At 39.0% G+C, this 17,869-nt stretch overlaps 1 protein-coding gene across 7 annotated transcripts in view; it reads left to right on the top strand.

The window, feature by feature from the left end:
- RIMBP2 (RIMS binding protein 2) overlaps positions 1-13,667 on the top strand; it is a 158,770-nt gene extending 145,103 nt beyond the window's left edge. For 4 of the 7 annotated variants that reach the window (XM_036758813.1, XM_036758781.1, XM_036758773.1 and 1 more), the window contains 4 exons: positions 2,076-2,179; positions 5,400-5,471; positions 9,721-9,855; positions 12,142-13,667. In XM_036758813.1, coding sequence (XP_036614708.1) covers positions 2,076-2,179; positions 5,400-5,471; positions 9,721-9,855; positions 12,142-12,330 — 500 coding nt within the window. In that variant the 3' untranslated portion in view covers positions 12,331-13,667. Of the gene's footprint in view, positions 1-2,075; positions 2,180-5,399; positions 5,472-9,720; positions 9,856-10,429; positions 10,834-12,141 lie in introns of those variants that run through there. The other 3 variants (XM_036758821.1, XM_036758792.1, XM_036758803.1) reach the window with 2 other exon arrangements.
- The last annotated feature ends 4,202 nt before the right edge of the window (positions 13,668-17,869 follow it).

Genomic DNA, 17,869 nt, shown 5'->3' with positions numbered 1-17,869 from the left:
TTACATCTGTCCAACTTTCCCTTAGGAGACTCAACTTCTCCCAATTAGTTGCCAGGTCAGTGGAAAAAGGCTATCTAGACATATACATACACACTTCCTTCTTTTGACCCAGAGTAAAATCCCTCTCACTATGCCTCCCTCTCTCAGCCACCCTCCTTCCAAGACTGATCCCTAGCTATCAGCTGGAGCTTCAGTACTCCGGTTGTTCCCAAGTTCAGGGTCCTGTGTGGCAGGAAACAATGTCATTCACTAGCTCATCTGGCCAGCCCTCAGTGTTTGTTGTAAGTAAAACTAACCAGCATGTTGCTCCTGTATCACCTCATCCACACTTCAAAAGCATCCATGCCTCTCTCATCATCTTAAGATGAAGCATTTCTCAAATTTCCTTGCAAGTGTGTCACTTCTATTTTCATATCACATCCAACTTCTGGAAAAAAGAAACCTATAAGCTTTGGGTGTGCTTTGCTCTCTTCATATTAAGTAAACACAAATTGAAAATCTCTGGAAAGCTAATTGTGGTCACTCAAAAGCAACATGACCAGCTATCATTGCTTTTAAACCATTTGCCTTGGATATGTTTTCATTTGTTTGGTACTACTACGAAAAAAAATTAATCACTATTGGTAGAATTTTAAAAAATAGTATTGAGGGAGAGGGGATGGCCCTGGCTCTATTTAGGAGGCTAGAAGAAATATCCATCTTTCGGGAGGAGATACCATTCATAGAGCTAGTTTGACTACATAAATGCTACATAATGATTCTCTTGGTGTAAGCTTACCACTGGAATCTATCATCCAAGATCCAGTCTAGCCAAGTTGGCTGGAGGGAAGTGATTTTTTCAGTCACAATAATTCACAAAGACCATTTACTGAGGCCTATCCGTGTGGGTGGAGCAAGCTCTCATACCACCACTACGATCACTGGCAATAAACAGATCCTTGATATGTGTGTATACATACATGTATGCATACATATATGTGTGTATACACATAGAGACATATATGTATATATGGATGGATGAACAGATAGGTGAGAGAGAGAGAGAAAGAGAGAGAGAGACAGAGAGACAGAGAGAGAGAGAGAGAGAGAGAGAGAGAGAGAGAGAGAGAGAGAGAGAGAGAGAGAGATTATGGATAGATAGATCTTTTAGACCAGAGATTCTTAACCATTCTTCTGTCATGGACTCCTTAGGCCATATGGTAAAACCTATGGATCCCTTCTCAGAATAATGTTTTTAAATGAATAAAATAAAATTCATAAGATTACAAAAGAAGTGAAATATATTGAAATAAAGATATTTTTCCCATTCAAATTCATGAATGCTGTGAAATCTATCCATGTACTCCAGGTTAAGAACACCTGCATTAGACCAATCATTTCCAAAGGATCATGAATTCCTTCCTCCACATATATATTTCTAGAATACATTTATATGATCTGTATTGTTTGAGGTCCTATTTCCTGATATAGCTAGAGTATTCAATTTAATTCAATTAACTATTTACTAAGTGCTTATTCTATATCATATTTTGTACTAGTCACTAGGGATATAGAGACAAAAAACTGTCCTTGAGACCATAGGGAACTTACACTTTTCTAGGGGAGGAAAAGGAGGGGGACACAGACAATTGTACTGGATAATGTCCCAGGCATGTAGTTATTTAAGGGAAAAGTTTTGTTGTATGACTTCAATGTTGGTAGAGCCAAACCCTTGCCAGGTGGCCAGCAGTCCCTTGCTTTATTCGTGAGTTTGCTCTCCCCTCCCTAAATTTGAAGTAATTTAACCTATGAATTAGAGGGAAGGAAATAATGCAATGATAAATAATGACCTTTTTAAGGAAAAAAGAAAAATGGGACAAATGAAATCCAAGGCAACTGATGTAAAGTAACAAACAGTTCATTCTGTGAGTAGGTGCTGTGCCTTGGTTGGATCTTGGTCCATTCTTTTGGACAGAGTAGATCTCTGTCTAGCTTGCTAGATCTGTGATATATGGCTGCTGCATTAAGGAGGGCAAACACTGTGTATTTTTTAAAATACTTGATGATAGCTTTCTTCTCCCCTCCCCCTGGAACAGAGAGGAACAGACGGAGTGGCCGGCAGCACCCTGTGTCTACAAGAAGAATGGTCGCTCTCTACGATTATGACCCAAGAGAAAGCTCTCCTAACGTTGATGTAGAGGTATTCACTCAACACTGTTTGGTTTGTTCCTACAAAATCCCCTTCCTACAACCTTGTCTAAAGAGGGCCCCTTCCAGTGGGATGCTAGAGCCAGCTATTGCCTGGTCAAGAGAACCAATGGTTAAATTTTCAACGTGAGCATTTATACCTTGGAAATTGGCAAATGCTACAAATTGGGCTTGATGTATGGTTTTATTGGTTGTCTAGACATCATAAAGTGACGGAGAAAATGTTCATAATGCATATTAAAAGTGTGTGGTGTGTCCATTTGTTTGGAGAGCTGGTTGTCAAAGCCCCACCCTCCCCACCATCCCATCCACTTTCACTTTTCTTGCTTCCCTCTGAGAGAAATAGAGCCCAGCCCTGCCTGGAAACAGCCAAAGGGAAATAAAGGGTATGGTCAGGCTCTCCAGCTGCATGACCACCTGCCCCCTTAATGTTTTCCTGTGGACACAGATGGTACCACCAAACCCTCAGGCACTAGTTTCAGAGATTGAGGTCAATAGTTAGCTGCCAGCACTTTTGTATGAGAGAGGGAATGCTCAGCTGTTATTACTCCTGAGTGATTATTTTCTAAGGAAAGTAACAGGTCTGAAAATATATAAGAAATAAATGGATATGAAGCATTTTGTCTCTGGAGAATATCAAACCAATGCAAGTGAAATATGTAGAGATGTAGACACTGCAAATCTTGATTATATCTTACAATTCATTCTCACTTGAAGGTTTACAAAGTGATTTTTCTCACAACAACCAATTGAGGTAGGTCCAATATTAAAAGGCAGGAATTATGGTGTGATGGAAGTCCTGGATTCAGACTCTGGATCTGCAACCTAACTGTATAAGCTTAGGCAAGTCCCTTTTTGTTTGCTCTCTGCATTTTAGTTTCTACCTCTGCAAAATGAAGGGGCTAGATGAGATGACCACTAAGGTCTCCCTTTGAGCTGACTGCCATTGTCATCCTCATTTCATGAATGTTTGAAAACTGAGGCTCAGAAAGGTAGTTTCCTGATATAATAGATACAGAACCATAGATTCTGAGGTAGGATATTCTTGCTCTATACAATAATGTTTGGTATGGCAATGAATAAGTAAATTAATTTAGGTAGAATTGTCATTTTTATTATATTGGCCCAGCCTATCCATGAACAACTGATATCTTTCCAATTGTTTAGATCTGACTTTATTTGTGTGAAAAGTGTTTGTGGGATACTCATAAGAGAGTATCGAGTTCAAACCCTTTATTTTATAGAGGAGGAAACTGAGTTTCACAGATATTAAAGTGACTTCTCCAAGTCACACAGAGGAGTTGAACCAAGATTTTCTCATTCTAAGCCCTGTGCTCTTTCCACTGCACACCTCTGCAGGTACCTAGTTATAAAATGATGGTGCTATTGGTACCCCAAAGGCTGAATTATGGGCACCTGTGTGACCTTGGGCAAGTCACATAAACTCTTCTGAGCCTTAGCAAGAATTCATGAAGTACCAGTTTTATTTAAAAAAAGAATGGAAAAATCTCTGGTCTCAAGAAGTTTACTGTATGGAATAAGTTTTTTTCAGGAAGTGGGACTTGTGTTCATTTACTTGGAACTATTAATAGCTATTTCTATCGTAATAATGAAATTATCAACTTGTTTTCACTTACAACTTGATTCAAGAAACACTAATAAGTTGCCTACTCCATGCAGAGTACCATGCTAGATGGTGAGTTATATAGCCCAAAATGGAAAATTCCCTACCTTCAGGATCTTCCATTGTATTTTCATGTTTTTGAAGATACATCTGGTCCCAGCTAGGTGGTACAGTGGATAGAGTTCCTGGCCTGGAGTCAGGAAGACCTGAGTGAAAATCTGCCCTTAGACACTAGCTATGTGGCCCTGAGTAAGTCACTTAACCTTCTTTGCCTCAGTTCCCTCATCTGTAAAATGAGCTAGAGAAGGAAATGGGAAACTACTCCCATATCTTTGCCAAGAAAACCTCATGGACAGTATGGTCCCCAGAGTCATGAAGAGTCAGATACAGCTGAACAACTGGACAACAATGGTACCAGAGGCCCTTATACTCTTAAAAATAAAGATCTCACATTAAGGAGATTCTAATCTAATGAGAAAGGATCATCAGTTTAGAGCTAGAAGGGCTCAGTTAGTCCAGTTCATTTACAAAATGAGGAAACAGGCTCAAAGAAGTTTACATGACTTCAAAGTCACACAGGTGACCTTAATTCAAATCTATTTCCTTTGACTCCAAATGCAGTGCTCTACGTTTTCCCAAAGAGAACAGTGGATTCAGAGCTAAAATGGTCCTTAAAGATCACCTGCTCCTATCACTTTATCTTGTAGATAAGGTAACAGACCAAGGGGTGGGAAATGATTTCTCCTAGATCTAATTAGTAAGATAATAATTAGCTGCAGATTCGGAATTCAGTCTTAGGTTTTTGTTTTTTTTTTTTTGTGTAGCGCTTCTATGCCTGCCAATCCAATCAACTAATTATGCATTAAGTTTCTACTATGTGTATACAGTACCTGCTGAGGAAAAGGAAGACAAAATAAAAACCAATTCCTGCCCTCAAAGAGCTTATGGTCTACACAAAAGGAGATAAGAGAGGGAATATGAATGGAACTAAAGTCAGTTTTGAGATAAGCTACAAAGGAAATCCAGCAAGAAAAGAAATCTGAACCAAGATAAATATAGCACTCCTTCCTTCCTTCATTCCTTTCCTCTCTCTTTTTCTATCTCTTCTCTTGTATCTTTCTCTTCTTCCCTCCTTTATTACTTTCCTATCTTCCTTCTTTCTCTCTTCCTTCCTCCCTTCCTTCTACCTTCCCTTCTTTCCTTCTTTTCTTTCTTCCTTGCTTTCTCCCTCCTTCCTTCTCTCCCTTCTTCCCTCCCTCCCTTTCTTCCTTGCTTCCTTTCTTCCTTCCTGATCTTCTATATTATTCTCTTTAATTAAATTTAACAAGTATTTCTTAGATACCCACAATATATACCATGCTAGGTCCTGAGGATACAGAGACAAAAATGAACTAGTCTGTCCACAGGTAGTTTACATTCTGTATAATTTTGTACCAGCCTCAGTAAATGGGGGAAAACTTGCTTCAGAGGTCAAGTATATGGTACTATTTCTAAGACAACTATATAGAGGAAACATTAATGTCAAATATATTTTCAAAACTATTCCTTCATTACAACCTAATACTGCTTTACCTTCCTATCTTTACAGGCAGAACTGACATTTTGTACAGGAGACATCATTACTGTGTTTGGTGAAATTGACGAAGATGGATTTTACTACGTAAGTTTTGGACATACCAAAAGAGGTTATTCTTGGTGTGTGTGTGTGTGTGTGTGTGTGTGTGTGTGTGTGTGTGTGTGTGTGTGTGTGTAAAACACTTACCTGTGAGAGGCAGCAGGGTGTAGGGTACAGAGTTGATCTTTGATCAAGGAAGCCCCGGTTTCAAGTCTGTTTCTGACACATATTGTCTGTGTGATCGTATACAAGTCACTAAAATTCTCTGTGCTCTAGGAAACTTTCTAAGATGCAGAGAAGGTGCCAACTTGGGGGCAGGGAGAGAGAGGGGAGGGAGAGAGAGAAAAAAGAGAGAGGCAGAAACAGAAAGAGACAAAGAAGGGGGAGAAGAGGGAGGGAGAGAGATAGAAAAAGAAAGGAGAGAACTGAAAGAAAGAAAAGGACAGAGGGAGCATGGAGGGAGGGGGAGAGAGGGAGAAAAAGAGAGAGACAGAGACAGAGAATGGGGGATAGGAGGGCGAGAGAGAACTGAGAGAAAGAAGAGGAGACAGGGGGCAGGGAGAGAGGGGAAGAAAAGGGAGAGAAAGAGAGAGAGGAAGAGGAAAGTGAAAAAGAGATAATTCCTATTTCGTTATGATAATATATCCATTCTTTGGTTCTTTTGTAACATGGCTAATATGGAAATGATTTTGCATGATGGCATATGTATAATCTATATCAGATTGCTTCCCTTCTCATGGGGGAGGAGGGAAGGGAAGGAGGAAGGGAGAGAATTTGGAACTCAAAATTTTCAAATGAATGTTAAAATTTTTTGTTTCCATGTAATTGGGAAAAATAAAATTAAAATTAAATGTAAAAAATATCCATTACAGAACTGAAACATCTCTCTATTATTTGTATACATGTGTATATATATTTATCTTCTATTTTAATTTAATTCTGAAAACACTTATTAAGCATTTGCAGTGTGCTAGCTGAAAGGCAATGTAGTACAGGTGGTAAATAGCCAGCCTCAGAGACAAGAAGACCTGGATTCAAGTCTGGCCTCTGGCCTGTGTGACCCTAGGCAAGTCATAGCCTCCCAACGGCCCTCGGGCCACTTGTTCAGACTCCATGTTGTAGAGAAGGTGCCAATCTTCATGATGGAGGGAGTTTCTCATACCAAGAAAATCACAGTTCTGATATGAGAACAACCACAAAATATGTCAGCACTGTGCCAGACTAGATACCAGAGATAAAAGACAAAAATGAAAATAGGCCCTGCCCTCAAGGAGCTTACAGGCAACTAGAGGATCTGGAAAAAACAACCTTGTAAATACAGTCAAGTCAATTGGAAGAGGGACTCAACCTGTGATTTCATTGATATGGGAATCTCCCAGATAAGGAAACTGCCTCTGTTTGATGTAGGTACAAAATCGTTCAAAGTATAAGACTGATAATCAATAACTCTAATCTGATAATAGCAAGCAATAACTCCTCTTATAAAGCCTCATCGTAGCATACTGTGGTTTGAGAAAACAAAACCAAACAACAAGTATCGTTAGATCTTTGTTCCTACGTAGAATTTCTTTTTTTAGGTCTTGGGAAGAACCCAAGGGATGGTGGTAGAGTATAAATATGCTTCTAGTCCATGGTGACAATAAGCACGTTCCCTCACAACCTTATTTGTTAACAAAAGCTTTGATTGCCATAAGCATCACATATTAGATTGGCTAATAGGACAGAAAAGATAAATGACAAATGTTAGAGGGGATGTGGGGAAAATGAGATATTAATGCATTGTTGGTGGAGTTGTGAACTGATTCAACCATTCTGTAGAGCAATTTGGAACTATGCCCAAAGGGCTATAAAACCATGCCTACTCTTTGGCCTAGCAATGCCACTATTAGGTCTATATCCCAAAAGAGACTGCCATGGGCAAAATCCAATTCTTTCCAAGGACAGATTAAAGGAATTAATTTAGGTGCTCAAAAGTTATGCCAAAAGGGGCAGAAGCTCTAGTAGGTACTACCAGGTTAGAACAGCTTTAAGGATGGGCACAGAGAAGAAAGACCTGAGTTCAAATGTGGCCTCAGATACTTACTAGCTGGGTGAACCTGGGCAAGTCATTTAACCCTGTTTGTTTCAGTTTCTTCATGTGTAAAATGAGCTGGAGAAGTACATGGCAAACCACTCCAGTGTCTTTGTCAAGAAAACCCTAACGGGGTCATGAAGAGTTAGACACAACTGAAACAACTCAACAATAACAACGACATAGAGTGCTTTACAAAAACTATTTCATTTTTTCCTAAGTGTAGCCTTGGGAGGTAGGTGCTATTATTGTCTACATTTTGCCTGTAAGGAGACTGAGGCAGGTTGAGGTTAAATGACTTGGCCAGGGTCACACAGCTAGTAAATGTATGAAGCAGGATTTGAAGTCAGGTCTTCCTGATTCCAGGTCTAGCACTCTATCCACTGTACCACCTAGATGCTCACCCTGGGCGTTTCCTGGGCACCAAACACTGTGTTCAGGACTGGGGATACAAATAAAGAAGCAGAGACAGTCTGTGACCTCGCAGAGCTCACGTTCTGACCAATTCCACGCAAGGGAGAGATACTTTTATTAGAATGTTATATATTATAAAATAGATGGTATCCTCCATTAAAGTCAACCCCGATTCCCTCACGCAAGCGACATTGACTCTTGACAGCTATTGTCACTGGAGGTCCATCACATCCACCAAGCAGAAAAGATTTCCAGCATGGCCCGGGAGTAGCCTGTCATCTCAGGACTGTCCTGGATAAACTTGCAGAGGCTCTTGACCTGAAGGTTGGCTACCAGGGGACAGATACTACTGTGGCCTCAGTATCTCCTATACCTGTCTCATCTGGCACAAAGAGGTTTTGACACACGTCAATACGAGTTGGCCCCACGCCAACAAAATCACACTCTCGGATCCTTGAAGGAGTCAAGTAATCTATAAGCTTCTTAGAATCATACTTATTCATTAAAGAGATTTATAGACATCACATAAAACTCATTAATCTTACTGCTCACATTCTTGTGGGATTTGGTTCCACTTCACTTCTAATGCACATGGGCTGTCAAAATAAACTTATAGAGAATCTAGATGTCAGAGAGGTACAGGCATTCACAGAAAGGAGCATTACATATCATTGAGTCCATCAACCCCCTCTTTTTTCCGGATGAGGAAACTGAGGACCAGAGAGGTTAAGTGATTTGCCCATGGTCACTTTAAGTCATCATTATTAAGTGGCACTTGAGTGGCAGTACATTGAAATGTTTCTGGAATTGGCCTTTTTCATCTATGGTGGGGTTAGTTGGCCAGAAACTCCCAATGGCTTCATGTCCTTTCATTCACGCTTTCAAGTCTAAAATACTAGCTCTAAGGTATTGGGGATTATTGTTTAATTAACCCAATATTGTAAAATAGTCAAACATTCAAATTGAGCTTTTTAAAAATATATGTATATTATATCATATTATATTATATACATATATACATATACATACATACATATGTATATATATACATACATACATACATATGTGTGTGTGTATATATGTATATATATATATATATATATAAACATGGTGGTGCAGTAGATGGAGTGCCAGTGCCAGGCCTGAGGGCAGGAAGATTCACCTTAATGAGTTCAAATTTGGCCTCAGACACTTCCTAGCTGTGTGACCCTGGGCAAATCATTTGATCCTGTTTGCCTTAGTTTTCTCATCTATAAAATGAGCTGGTGAAGGAAATGGCAAACCCCTCCAGTATCTTGGCCAAGAAAACCCCCCAGTGGGGTCATGAGGAGTCAGACACAACTGAAATGACTGAACAACAGTAGCAAAAATATAATTATAATAAGTGAGCATAGTATAGTGTAGAAGGAGCTGGTCTCAGAGTGCGAAAAACCTGGGTTTAATTCTCACCTCTGATGCATGGCTGTGTGACCAAGACCATGTTCCTCAGTCCCCCCACGTACCTCTTGAGTATAAGCTGAAGAAAACAATAAACAAACAAAAAATAATGTAAATAAGTTGTGGTTTTTTTTAAAAGTATAAGTTAAAACAAGTTGACTGTCTGCTGTGGTAGGAGTTTTTTCACCAGCATTTCCCTACAGTGATGAAATCACAGGCTTGGATCAAATAATAACAATACTATTAATAATAATGTTGCCACATGGATGAACAAGACTTTAAAAATTAAGAGGAAATAAAAAGCTTAATCTTAGAAGACAATAATTAATGACTTCTCTCTCTTCCCATATACACACTTTTTCTATATCATAGGGAGAGCTCAATGGACAAAAGGGCCTGGTTCCTTCAAACTTTCTGGAAGAAGTGCCTGATGACGTCGAAGTCTACCTTTCGGATACACCATCCCGTTATTCTCAAGATGTCCCAATGCGTACCAAGGCTAAAAGGGTAAGCAGCTGTATTACATATTTTTAATATATGTTCCAGTCTTTCATAATATGTTGTCTCATGCTTTTTTTACACATGGACATTTTACACTTGGGGGTTGGGGGTGGAGTGGGGGAAATGGACCACCTGAAACATTGCAATGTGTTCTTCTGCTAGTTGCTCGGTGTTGGTTCCTTACTGAATCTAAAATTTTAAGCTATATTTTATTTGCTTTACCAAGCAGTTCCATTTTAATTCTAATTTGGTCAACATTTATTCATAAAAGAGCTTCCCATGTCTTACACAGACCATAAAACAGAAAGTATAATAAAATACAAGAATAATAGCTCTTCTTTATGGAGAAAACCTAAATTGATTTGGTGAGCAATGGTTGCTATTTGCTTGCCTTCCATCATTAAGGTTTATCAATCCCTCTCTAACATTAATATTAGTGTACTATTTCCAATCCTTCTTTTTATCTGAGATTACATTCGTGTTGAGTGTTTCATCTTTATTTTGTTTCATCACTTCAAGTTTTTCTATATTATATATTTTATATATATTTTTATTTCTTTGCTCATCTGCTTGGAAACAGAAGAAGAGTGTTCATTTCACACCTTAATAAGGCAATGTAGCCTTCACGTAAGTGAGCAACTGAAGATACCAATAAAGATACCAATTTAAGCTACCTTGCAAAAACTAATGCAGTAGTCTTAAGACTTAACTGTGGGATTCAGAAAAAGAAATATGTCTCAAAAAATCATTGGCCCAAAAATCTGAGGATGTTGCTTTTTCTCAGTTATAAAGCTTAACTGAATTTGTCATAAAACAAATTCTCTTGTGTCCATTCCTCACTACTATACTATAACAAATTCATGAAAAGGTCAACATTGGGAACATATTTCTTAATGAAGAAAGCATTTCTGTTTATGTAGAAAAGTGTTCCAATGTCTAAGGATTCTAAAAAGCAAAAGCTGCAGATTGCATTGTTAGCCAATCCCTGGGAAAAAAAAGCACAGTCTATTACTTGTAAAGACTTTTATCCGCCCCTCCAAAAAAATTCATAAGAAAGATTAATTCATGTGAATAGTTTAATTAAGTTGGCCTGGAGTAATCTCATAACATTAGCAACCTCAAATCCTGGCTTGAACTACCTAGAAATGTTTTCTTAGGCAGTTCCACTTCTGTACTACAAAAATATGATGATATATAGCCCATAACAGACATTAAAAAAACAAAGAAACAAACCAACCAACCTCTGGGAGACACTGAATAGTGTTTGGTTTACCAATGCAATGTTAAACTGTCATGGATGATGCAGCTCAGTGGATGAATGCATTAGGCTAAATACATGGTATCTTCAGGTGTACTTGGGATGCTTTACTAAGTTGTTTTCCATTAGAATTAGGCCTTGATTTTAAATCCAAGGAAGCTTGAAGACCCTTGGTTAAATTTTCTTTCCTGTCGAACAAGGAACATTTCGTATTAGAATAAGGTCTGGCCTGAAATAGTAAGGGCTGTGGGGAAAGTGAATTCTATTATGTACATTAAAACATGCATCTAACTGTGCAGATCAGAATAAAAGAATTCTACCGATGAGGTTCAAGGACTGGTGTTATATAATATTTAAAATATACTGAAACACTCTCAAGTCCTAAGCACTGAGAAAAATTCATCTTCACTTTGAAATAAACAAAGCACACTCTCAAAACAATAAGGGCCTTTAAGCTTTCTTTGATTGCAATTAAGGTTCATTTTAGTTTTTTTTTTCTTTTTAACCAATGTGCCATCTCTCTCCAATATATACATATAGCACAGTAAATTGTGCAAAATGGATTCAAGGACATCAGAATTTTACATCATCAAATAGTGTTTTTATTTTTGTTTTGTTTTGTTTTGAATACAATAGGGATTCCTTCGGGAAACTTTTGCTCCCAAGATTCAGTTGCTGGTACTTAGCCCATTGTACTTATCCTGGGCTAATTGCTATGTTAATTCAAAAAACTCAAATTATCATTTGTTGAAATTTTCTTTTTTCTTTTGCCATTATTTTGGCAAAACGAAATGTGGCAATTGTTCAGAACCATTAGGTCCCCAAAGCATGTGTCTTAACGCTTGGTGGCCGCTGTACTTTGGGAGGTGATTGCTTATGTGTAATTTGCCTTTGGTATATTTTAAACCACTGATAGAAGACGTGAGCCTCTTGGCCCCCTTTTGGTGGGAAATGGGACCTTAAGATGTTACCCCCACTGAATTGATGTTGTTGGCTTTCAAACATTCAATAAACTGTCACAATATACCTAATAGGTTCCTCCTGAGAATACAGGTACGTCAAGGAGAGCACCATCCCCCACAGTCCATCTCCATTCTGGGTCACCTCCGTCATCTATGGGTTCTGGTAGTCCTGGGAGAGGCAGGGAAAGGGCCTCGAAAAAGAAAAAGGGTCTGCTTTCCAAAGGGAAGAAACTTCTGAGAAAACTGGGTGCAGTGAAGTGATCATGTACTTCTGGACGACTTATAACACCTGGCCTATGTAATTTCCTTTCATCCCAAACTAGGGCTTTCATGACTCACTAAAGGACTTTCTAAAACCATCTCCTTTTTTCCCCTTCCTTTCTGACACCAGTAGGGGAAAAATGCAATTTTGCACTATGGTCTACTTTGACTGCAAGAGTAAAGTGGGCCTGTTTTTCTTTCCAACTCATTGTTGCCAATCTGCTCTGATTTTCCAAAGTATGATTTGTGGGGGAGGGGGGAACCATTAATCAACAGGTGGATGAACAGCTACTGGGGTAGCCCACTCCCCACCTACAATATCTCATCTTTCTGCATTTGTTACCTGCCCTTAAAGGGATGACTTTCAAGTTTCTCTTTTTCCAAATGCTTGCCTCATGATGCGTAAATGTCACTTAACTATGGTCTTGAAATTCCTAGTTTATTCAGCCTTGATGTTCTGCCTTATAAAATGCACAGTGATTTGTACTGTCTAGTAAATATACAGTGTATACTTTGTATGTGTTCTACATTCAAATGTCTTCATTCTCATTGAAACACGAGTTTGAAATCAAATAACCTATTACTGGTTCCATTTAATGTCTGTAATTTGGGAAAAAAAAGAAAAAGGAAAAAGAGAAGTTATTCCATTTTGATTTTGTTTTAGACATTGGCCTGAGTTCACAGATTGGGGAAAAAAAGAACTCCACATACACTTAATTATAAAGTTGTCATGCCCTAGCAAAACACTCTATAAAACCTACTTTGGGCTACTTTCCTCCATGTAATGTCTGAGTCCTTCAACCTATTGCAAAGCAAGCATTTTTGCCCCTTCCGTGTTCTTCCGTAGCTGTGCAAGTTTTGGTTCAATCATTTTTCATTTTATTGATGTCAGTGTGAAATACACGGAAATGGGCTTGTCAGTGAGGTGTCATGTGTGCATGTGTGTCAAAAACACTACACCAGGCACAAAAGGCACAAGGAAGGCATCCTAGAATTCTGAGCCCCACCTGCTTCCATGCCCATTTTTCAGTATTGGCATCTGCTGAACAAAAGCGGTCTTACCAGTTGCTGGCCAATCTATTTGGCAGTAACTCTTTTGTAACTCTTGTCCCCTTGAAAATTGTTTTTACTGTTTATACATACTTTTCAGACTGCCTTTCTTTTGTAATTTATGAAAGGTTTATAAATGATCAAAGCTTCCCCCCATTGTGTCTTCAAAGAACTCGACTGTAAATTATTGTAAAAAAAGCGATTATTTGTGTGTGCTAGATGTATGAAATTCAAGACAACTACTGGCCTAAACTTGTGGTTAAACATTGTGTGGGTGTGTGCATGTGTACAGTTCATGTAAAATATTTTATGTAAATAAAATATTTGATATTTTATAGACTGTTGTTGATACATTTCTTTGTATTTGTTGGGGGCTTGCTCATTAATGTTGTATAATTAAGTTGTGTACATAAATACATACAATAAAGGAAGGGGAATGCTCTTCCTTCAAGTCGAAACGGGAACTCTGAGTATGTCTAGGCATAACTGTGTTTCAAATATAATTAATTTCTTTCGTAATCCTATGGATTTTATTTTATGTGTTTAAAAACATTGTCCTTGGAGAATCAGTCTGTAGGCTTCATCAGACTACCAATGAATGGGGTCCATAACACAAAAAAAATATTAATGCTGCAAGGATTTCTGAAATGTGCACTCAATCAATGCATAGTCATTGTAAGAGATCCAGCTAAAGACCCATAAATGCATGCATAATTAGCAATTTATGTTTCCCAGGACAAGTGACACAGAAACAAAACTACCCAGAGGATCAGGGAAGAGAGAGCAGCAGGGGATCAAAGAAGAGCTCCCTTGGGCCATAGCCATGGACCTGCCAGCTGGGAGCATCTTTTTTTCCCTTGTAATTTCTTGATAATGGGGTGTGAAAGTCAGCAGTTTCTATGTTTTTGAAGAGCTACCAGTGTCGTCTTAATTTTGGCAACCCAGCTGAGTCAAAGCCCCAATCACTCTGCCTTAAATAAGCTCCGATTAAAGGCAATTGTGACCAGAAACCTGAACAGGTGCCTCTCTTTGCATTGTGGAGTGATCTGGTACCCAACTACCAGGATGTCAGTTAAGGTCTTGGTGGGTTGAACAGAAGCAATTTGTTGCTCCATCTGAAAACATCCAAGAAGAGATTTTGTCTTAGCTCACCTAGTTCAATTTATGCTACTAGGAAGTGCCTTCCCCTAAGGTCTTTATATAGTGGGGATGAAGGGTAAGCCCAGCATTAGGTCATAGAGGATGATTGTTTAGGACAGCCTAGATTGGGGGATGGGGGATGTGTGGAGGGGAATTCTTCACTCAGAAAAGGAAGAATTCTTTTAGTTCCAAGAAAATGATCATATATCTCTAATTAAATGAAATACAGTAAGCATTGAGCAAATCAAGCAAGACACTGTTGGGCACTTGGAAATAAAAAGAAAACATTCCCTGCCCTCCAGGGATTTATATTCTACTGGGGATTACATGTAAATAGATATTTACTTACAATACTAGTAACTTGGAGGACAAAGCTTCTAATAGGAGATAGAGAGGAAGAGATTTGAAGGCAACCAGGAGTTCTAAGAGGTAGAGGTGAGGTGAGGATGCATTCTAGACATGAAGGACAACCTGGGTTAAGGTATGGAGGAAGGAGATGGAAGACAAGTTCTGTAGGCAAATAGGCCAGTCTGGCTAGAACATGGAATGCATAAAAGGGAGTGGTGTGTAATAAGGCTCATATGGCTGTAGATAATCTTCCAAAGTTCTTTCATAACTAGAAAGGCTTGGGAAAGGGAGAGTGGACTTCCTGACTGGCCTCAGGTGCTAACCAGAAGGTTGGGGGGGGCAGGGGCCAGGGATGAATGTAATAGTTTGCATCAGGTATGGAAAGAACTCTTAGCCATTTTGGTTCTGACTCCCTAAAGCAATCCATGCTACATGTTTTGAAAGGTTTGTCCCTGTCCTACATTTTGGGGCTCAATTGTTTGCAATTGGGGACTATCCTTTGAAGCCCAACTCAAATGTTGCCTCGTCCCAGAAACCTCCCTAGTTCTATCTTGTCTGGAATGTGATCTTACTCGCACCTGTCTAATAAACTCAAGGAATGGGATCAAGGGCACATGTAGAGGGTTGGTTGGACTTGGTAAGGAGGACCACATCTTCATCAGAGACCAATATAAAGGAGGACAGAATGGGAGACAATGTCAAGGGCTAGAGAGAAGGGGATAACATGGAGCTCCTGGCGAATGGTCTCTAGGTGTAAGGATTAGTGAAACAGAGTGGACAGGAGGTTTAAGGGATGAAGAGAAAGTTTGGAATAGTGTCTGTGGAAGGGGAGTAGAGAATCATTGTGGGAGTTTCAGGGGAGGAAGTTAAAAGGATTGATTTACTACAGCAAGGCCTCAGTTGACATTAGATAACACGAATAGCCTCTGAATTGGTCTTCTGGCCTCAAGTCTCTCCCCACACCAATCTGTCTTCTACATGGCCACCAAAGTAATTTTCCTTGCTTAGCCTATCCCTACAGATCTAATCATATTACTTCCTTACTCAACAAACTCTAGCAACAAACTATTGATTCAAGAGTCAAATATAAACTCCTTGTTTGACATGTAAAGCTTTTCATGACCTGGCCAAAACCCATCTTTCTAGGCTTATCTATCATACATTGCTTCGCTTCATATACATTCCAGTCCAGCCAAACTGGCTAAGCACACAGTCCTTGCCCTCAAACAGCTCACAATCTGCCTCTTAGAATCCTCATTTCCTTCAATGCTCAGCCCAAGGGCTACCTTATATGTACCTTTCATGATTTTCCCAGCAGCTACTCCGCACCTTTAAAAGGACCTTATATTTATTTTTGATCTATCTACAATGTACATATTGTTTCCCCTGCCCCAACTAGACTGTGAGTTCCTTGAGAACAAAGACTGTCCCACTGTTGTCTTTGTATCTCTAGGACAGGGGCCAGTACATTGTATGCGGAAAAATTTATTCTTACCATGGTTTCGTAGGTGAACTCCATGCCTGGACAGAAAATTGTTATTTCTATATTTTAATCTGTGATGCAGAAATCCAAATCCCATTTTGTCATCTCATCCAGCTGTTCACTTCTTCAAACTTTATCTTCACTAGGCAAATGATTAAAACATCACACATATCCCTTTCATCTTCAATTTCTTTTTTTTGTGGTGGGAAGGCAGGGCAATTGGGGTTAAGTGACTTGCCGAAGGCCACACAGCTAGTAAATGTGTCAAGTGTCTGAGGCCAGATTTGAACTCAGGTCCTTCTGACTCCAGGACCGGTGCTCCACTCTGTGCCACCTAGCTGCCCCTCATCTTCAGTTTCTTGCCCAAGATTTTTGTAATCTTGGATTTGTGTTTTTCTCTCAAGTTGGATAAATGGGTTTCTTTGCTATTATGTGTATATGTCTGTATGTGTGTGTGTACATATTATATATATATGTATATATTTATATATTCATTGTGGAAATGTTATTTTATGGAAAGGGAGTCAAGCTTTGGATGTAAAACTTGGGGTCTCCTTTCCCCATTAAGAAATAGTGATGAGGAGTTTAGCTTGAATCCCAAAATTAATTATATTTAAAGGAGCAGATATAATAATTTTTAAAATTTATTTTATTTTCAATTCATGGGACAAAATAAGCATTTTCATAACACAGTACAATAAAAAAGGATGATTGCACACGAAACTACAAATCTATCATGTACAACTTGCTATTCTCTCCAAACATAAAACAAATTTAATCCTGTAAATTTCTTTTTTCCCCTTCTTTTTCTTCCCTCCTCCTCCCCCACCCCTACCCTAGAAATGGCTACCACTAGACACAAATAGCTACATATGCAAAATTATTCTATACTTCTATTTATTGGTTCTTTCTCTGGATGCAGATAGCATCTTTCTTCTTATGTCCTTTATCTTTAATTTGTGCATTTATAATAGTCAAAATGGCTTAGTCGCTCAAATTCATTCTTAAAACAATATTACTGTTAACTGTTACTGTATACAATGTTGTCTTGGTTCTGCTCATTTCACCCTTCACCACATCAGGCAAGTCTTTCCATGCCATTCTAAGATCATTGAGCTCATCATTTCTTATAGCACAGTAGTATTCCATCACAACTACACACCACAACTTGTTCAGTCATTCCGCAATTGATGGGGATAGCTGCAGTTTCCAGTTCTTTGTCACCACAAAGAGAGCTGCTATAAACATTTCATTCACATTCAGTTATAATTACTATTCGTGAATTTCTTATTCCATCTCCATCTTATTTTTATTATTTTCTTTCTCAGCCTCTTTTTACCCTATCCCTGTTACCTTATCTTCTTCCCCCACCCTCTCCCACCCCCCATTTCACCCATCCCTCCAAGAATGCCCCATCCCCTCCCCCACTCCCAATATCCATCTACACCCCCACTAAAAGTCCCTCCTCTACCCTGTCCCCCAGTTTTCTCACCTCTCTACATGTTCAGAAGACTTCTA

Source organism: Trichosurus vulpecula, chromosome 1 (assembly GCF_011100635.1).
Source record: "Trichosurus vulpecula isolate mTriVul1 chromosome 1, mTriVul1.pri, whole genome shotgun sequence".
Lineage (NCBI taxonomy): Eukaryota > Metazoa > Chordata > Mammalia > Diprotodontia > Phalangeridae > Trichosurus > Trichosurus vulpecula.
Note: the sequence above shows the minus strand (reverse complement) of the source record. Positions and strands in the feature narration are given on the sequence as shown.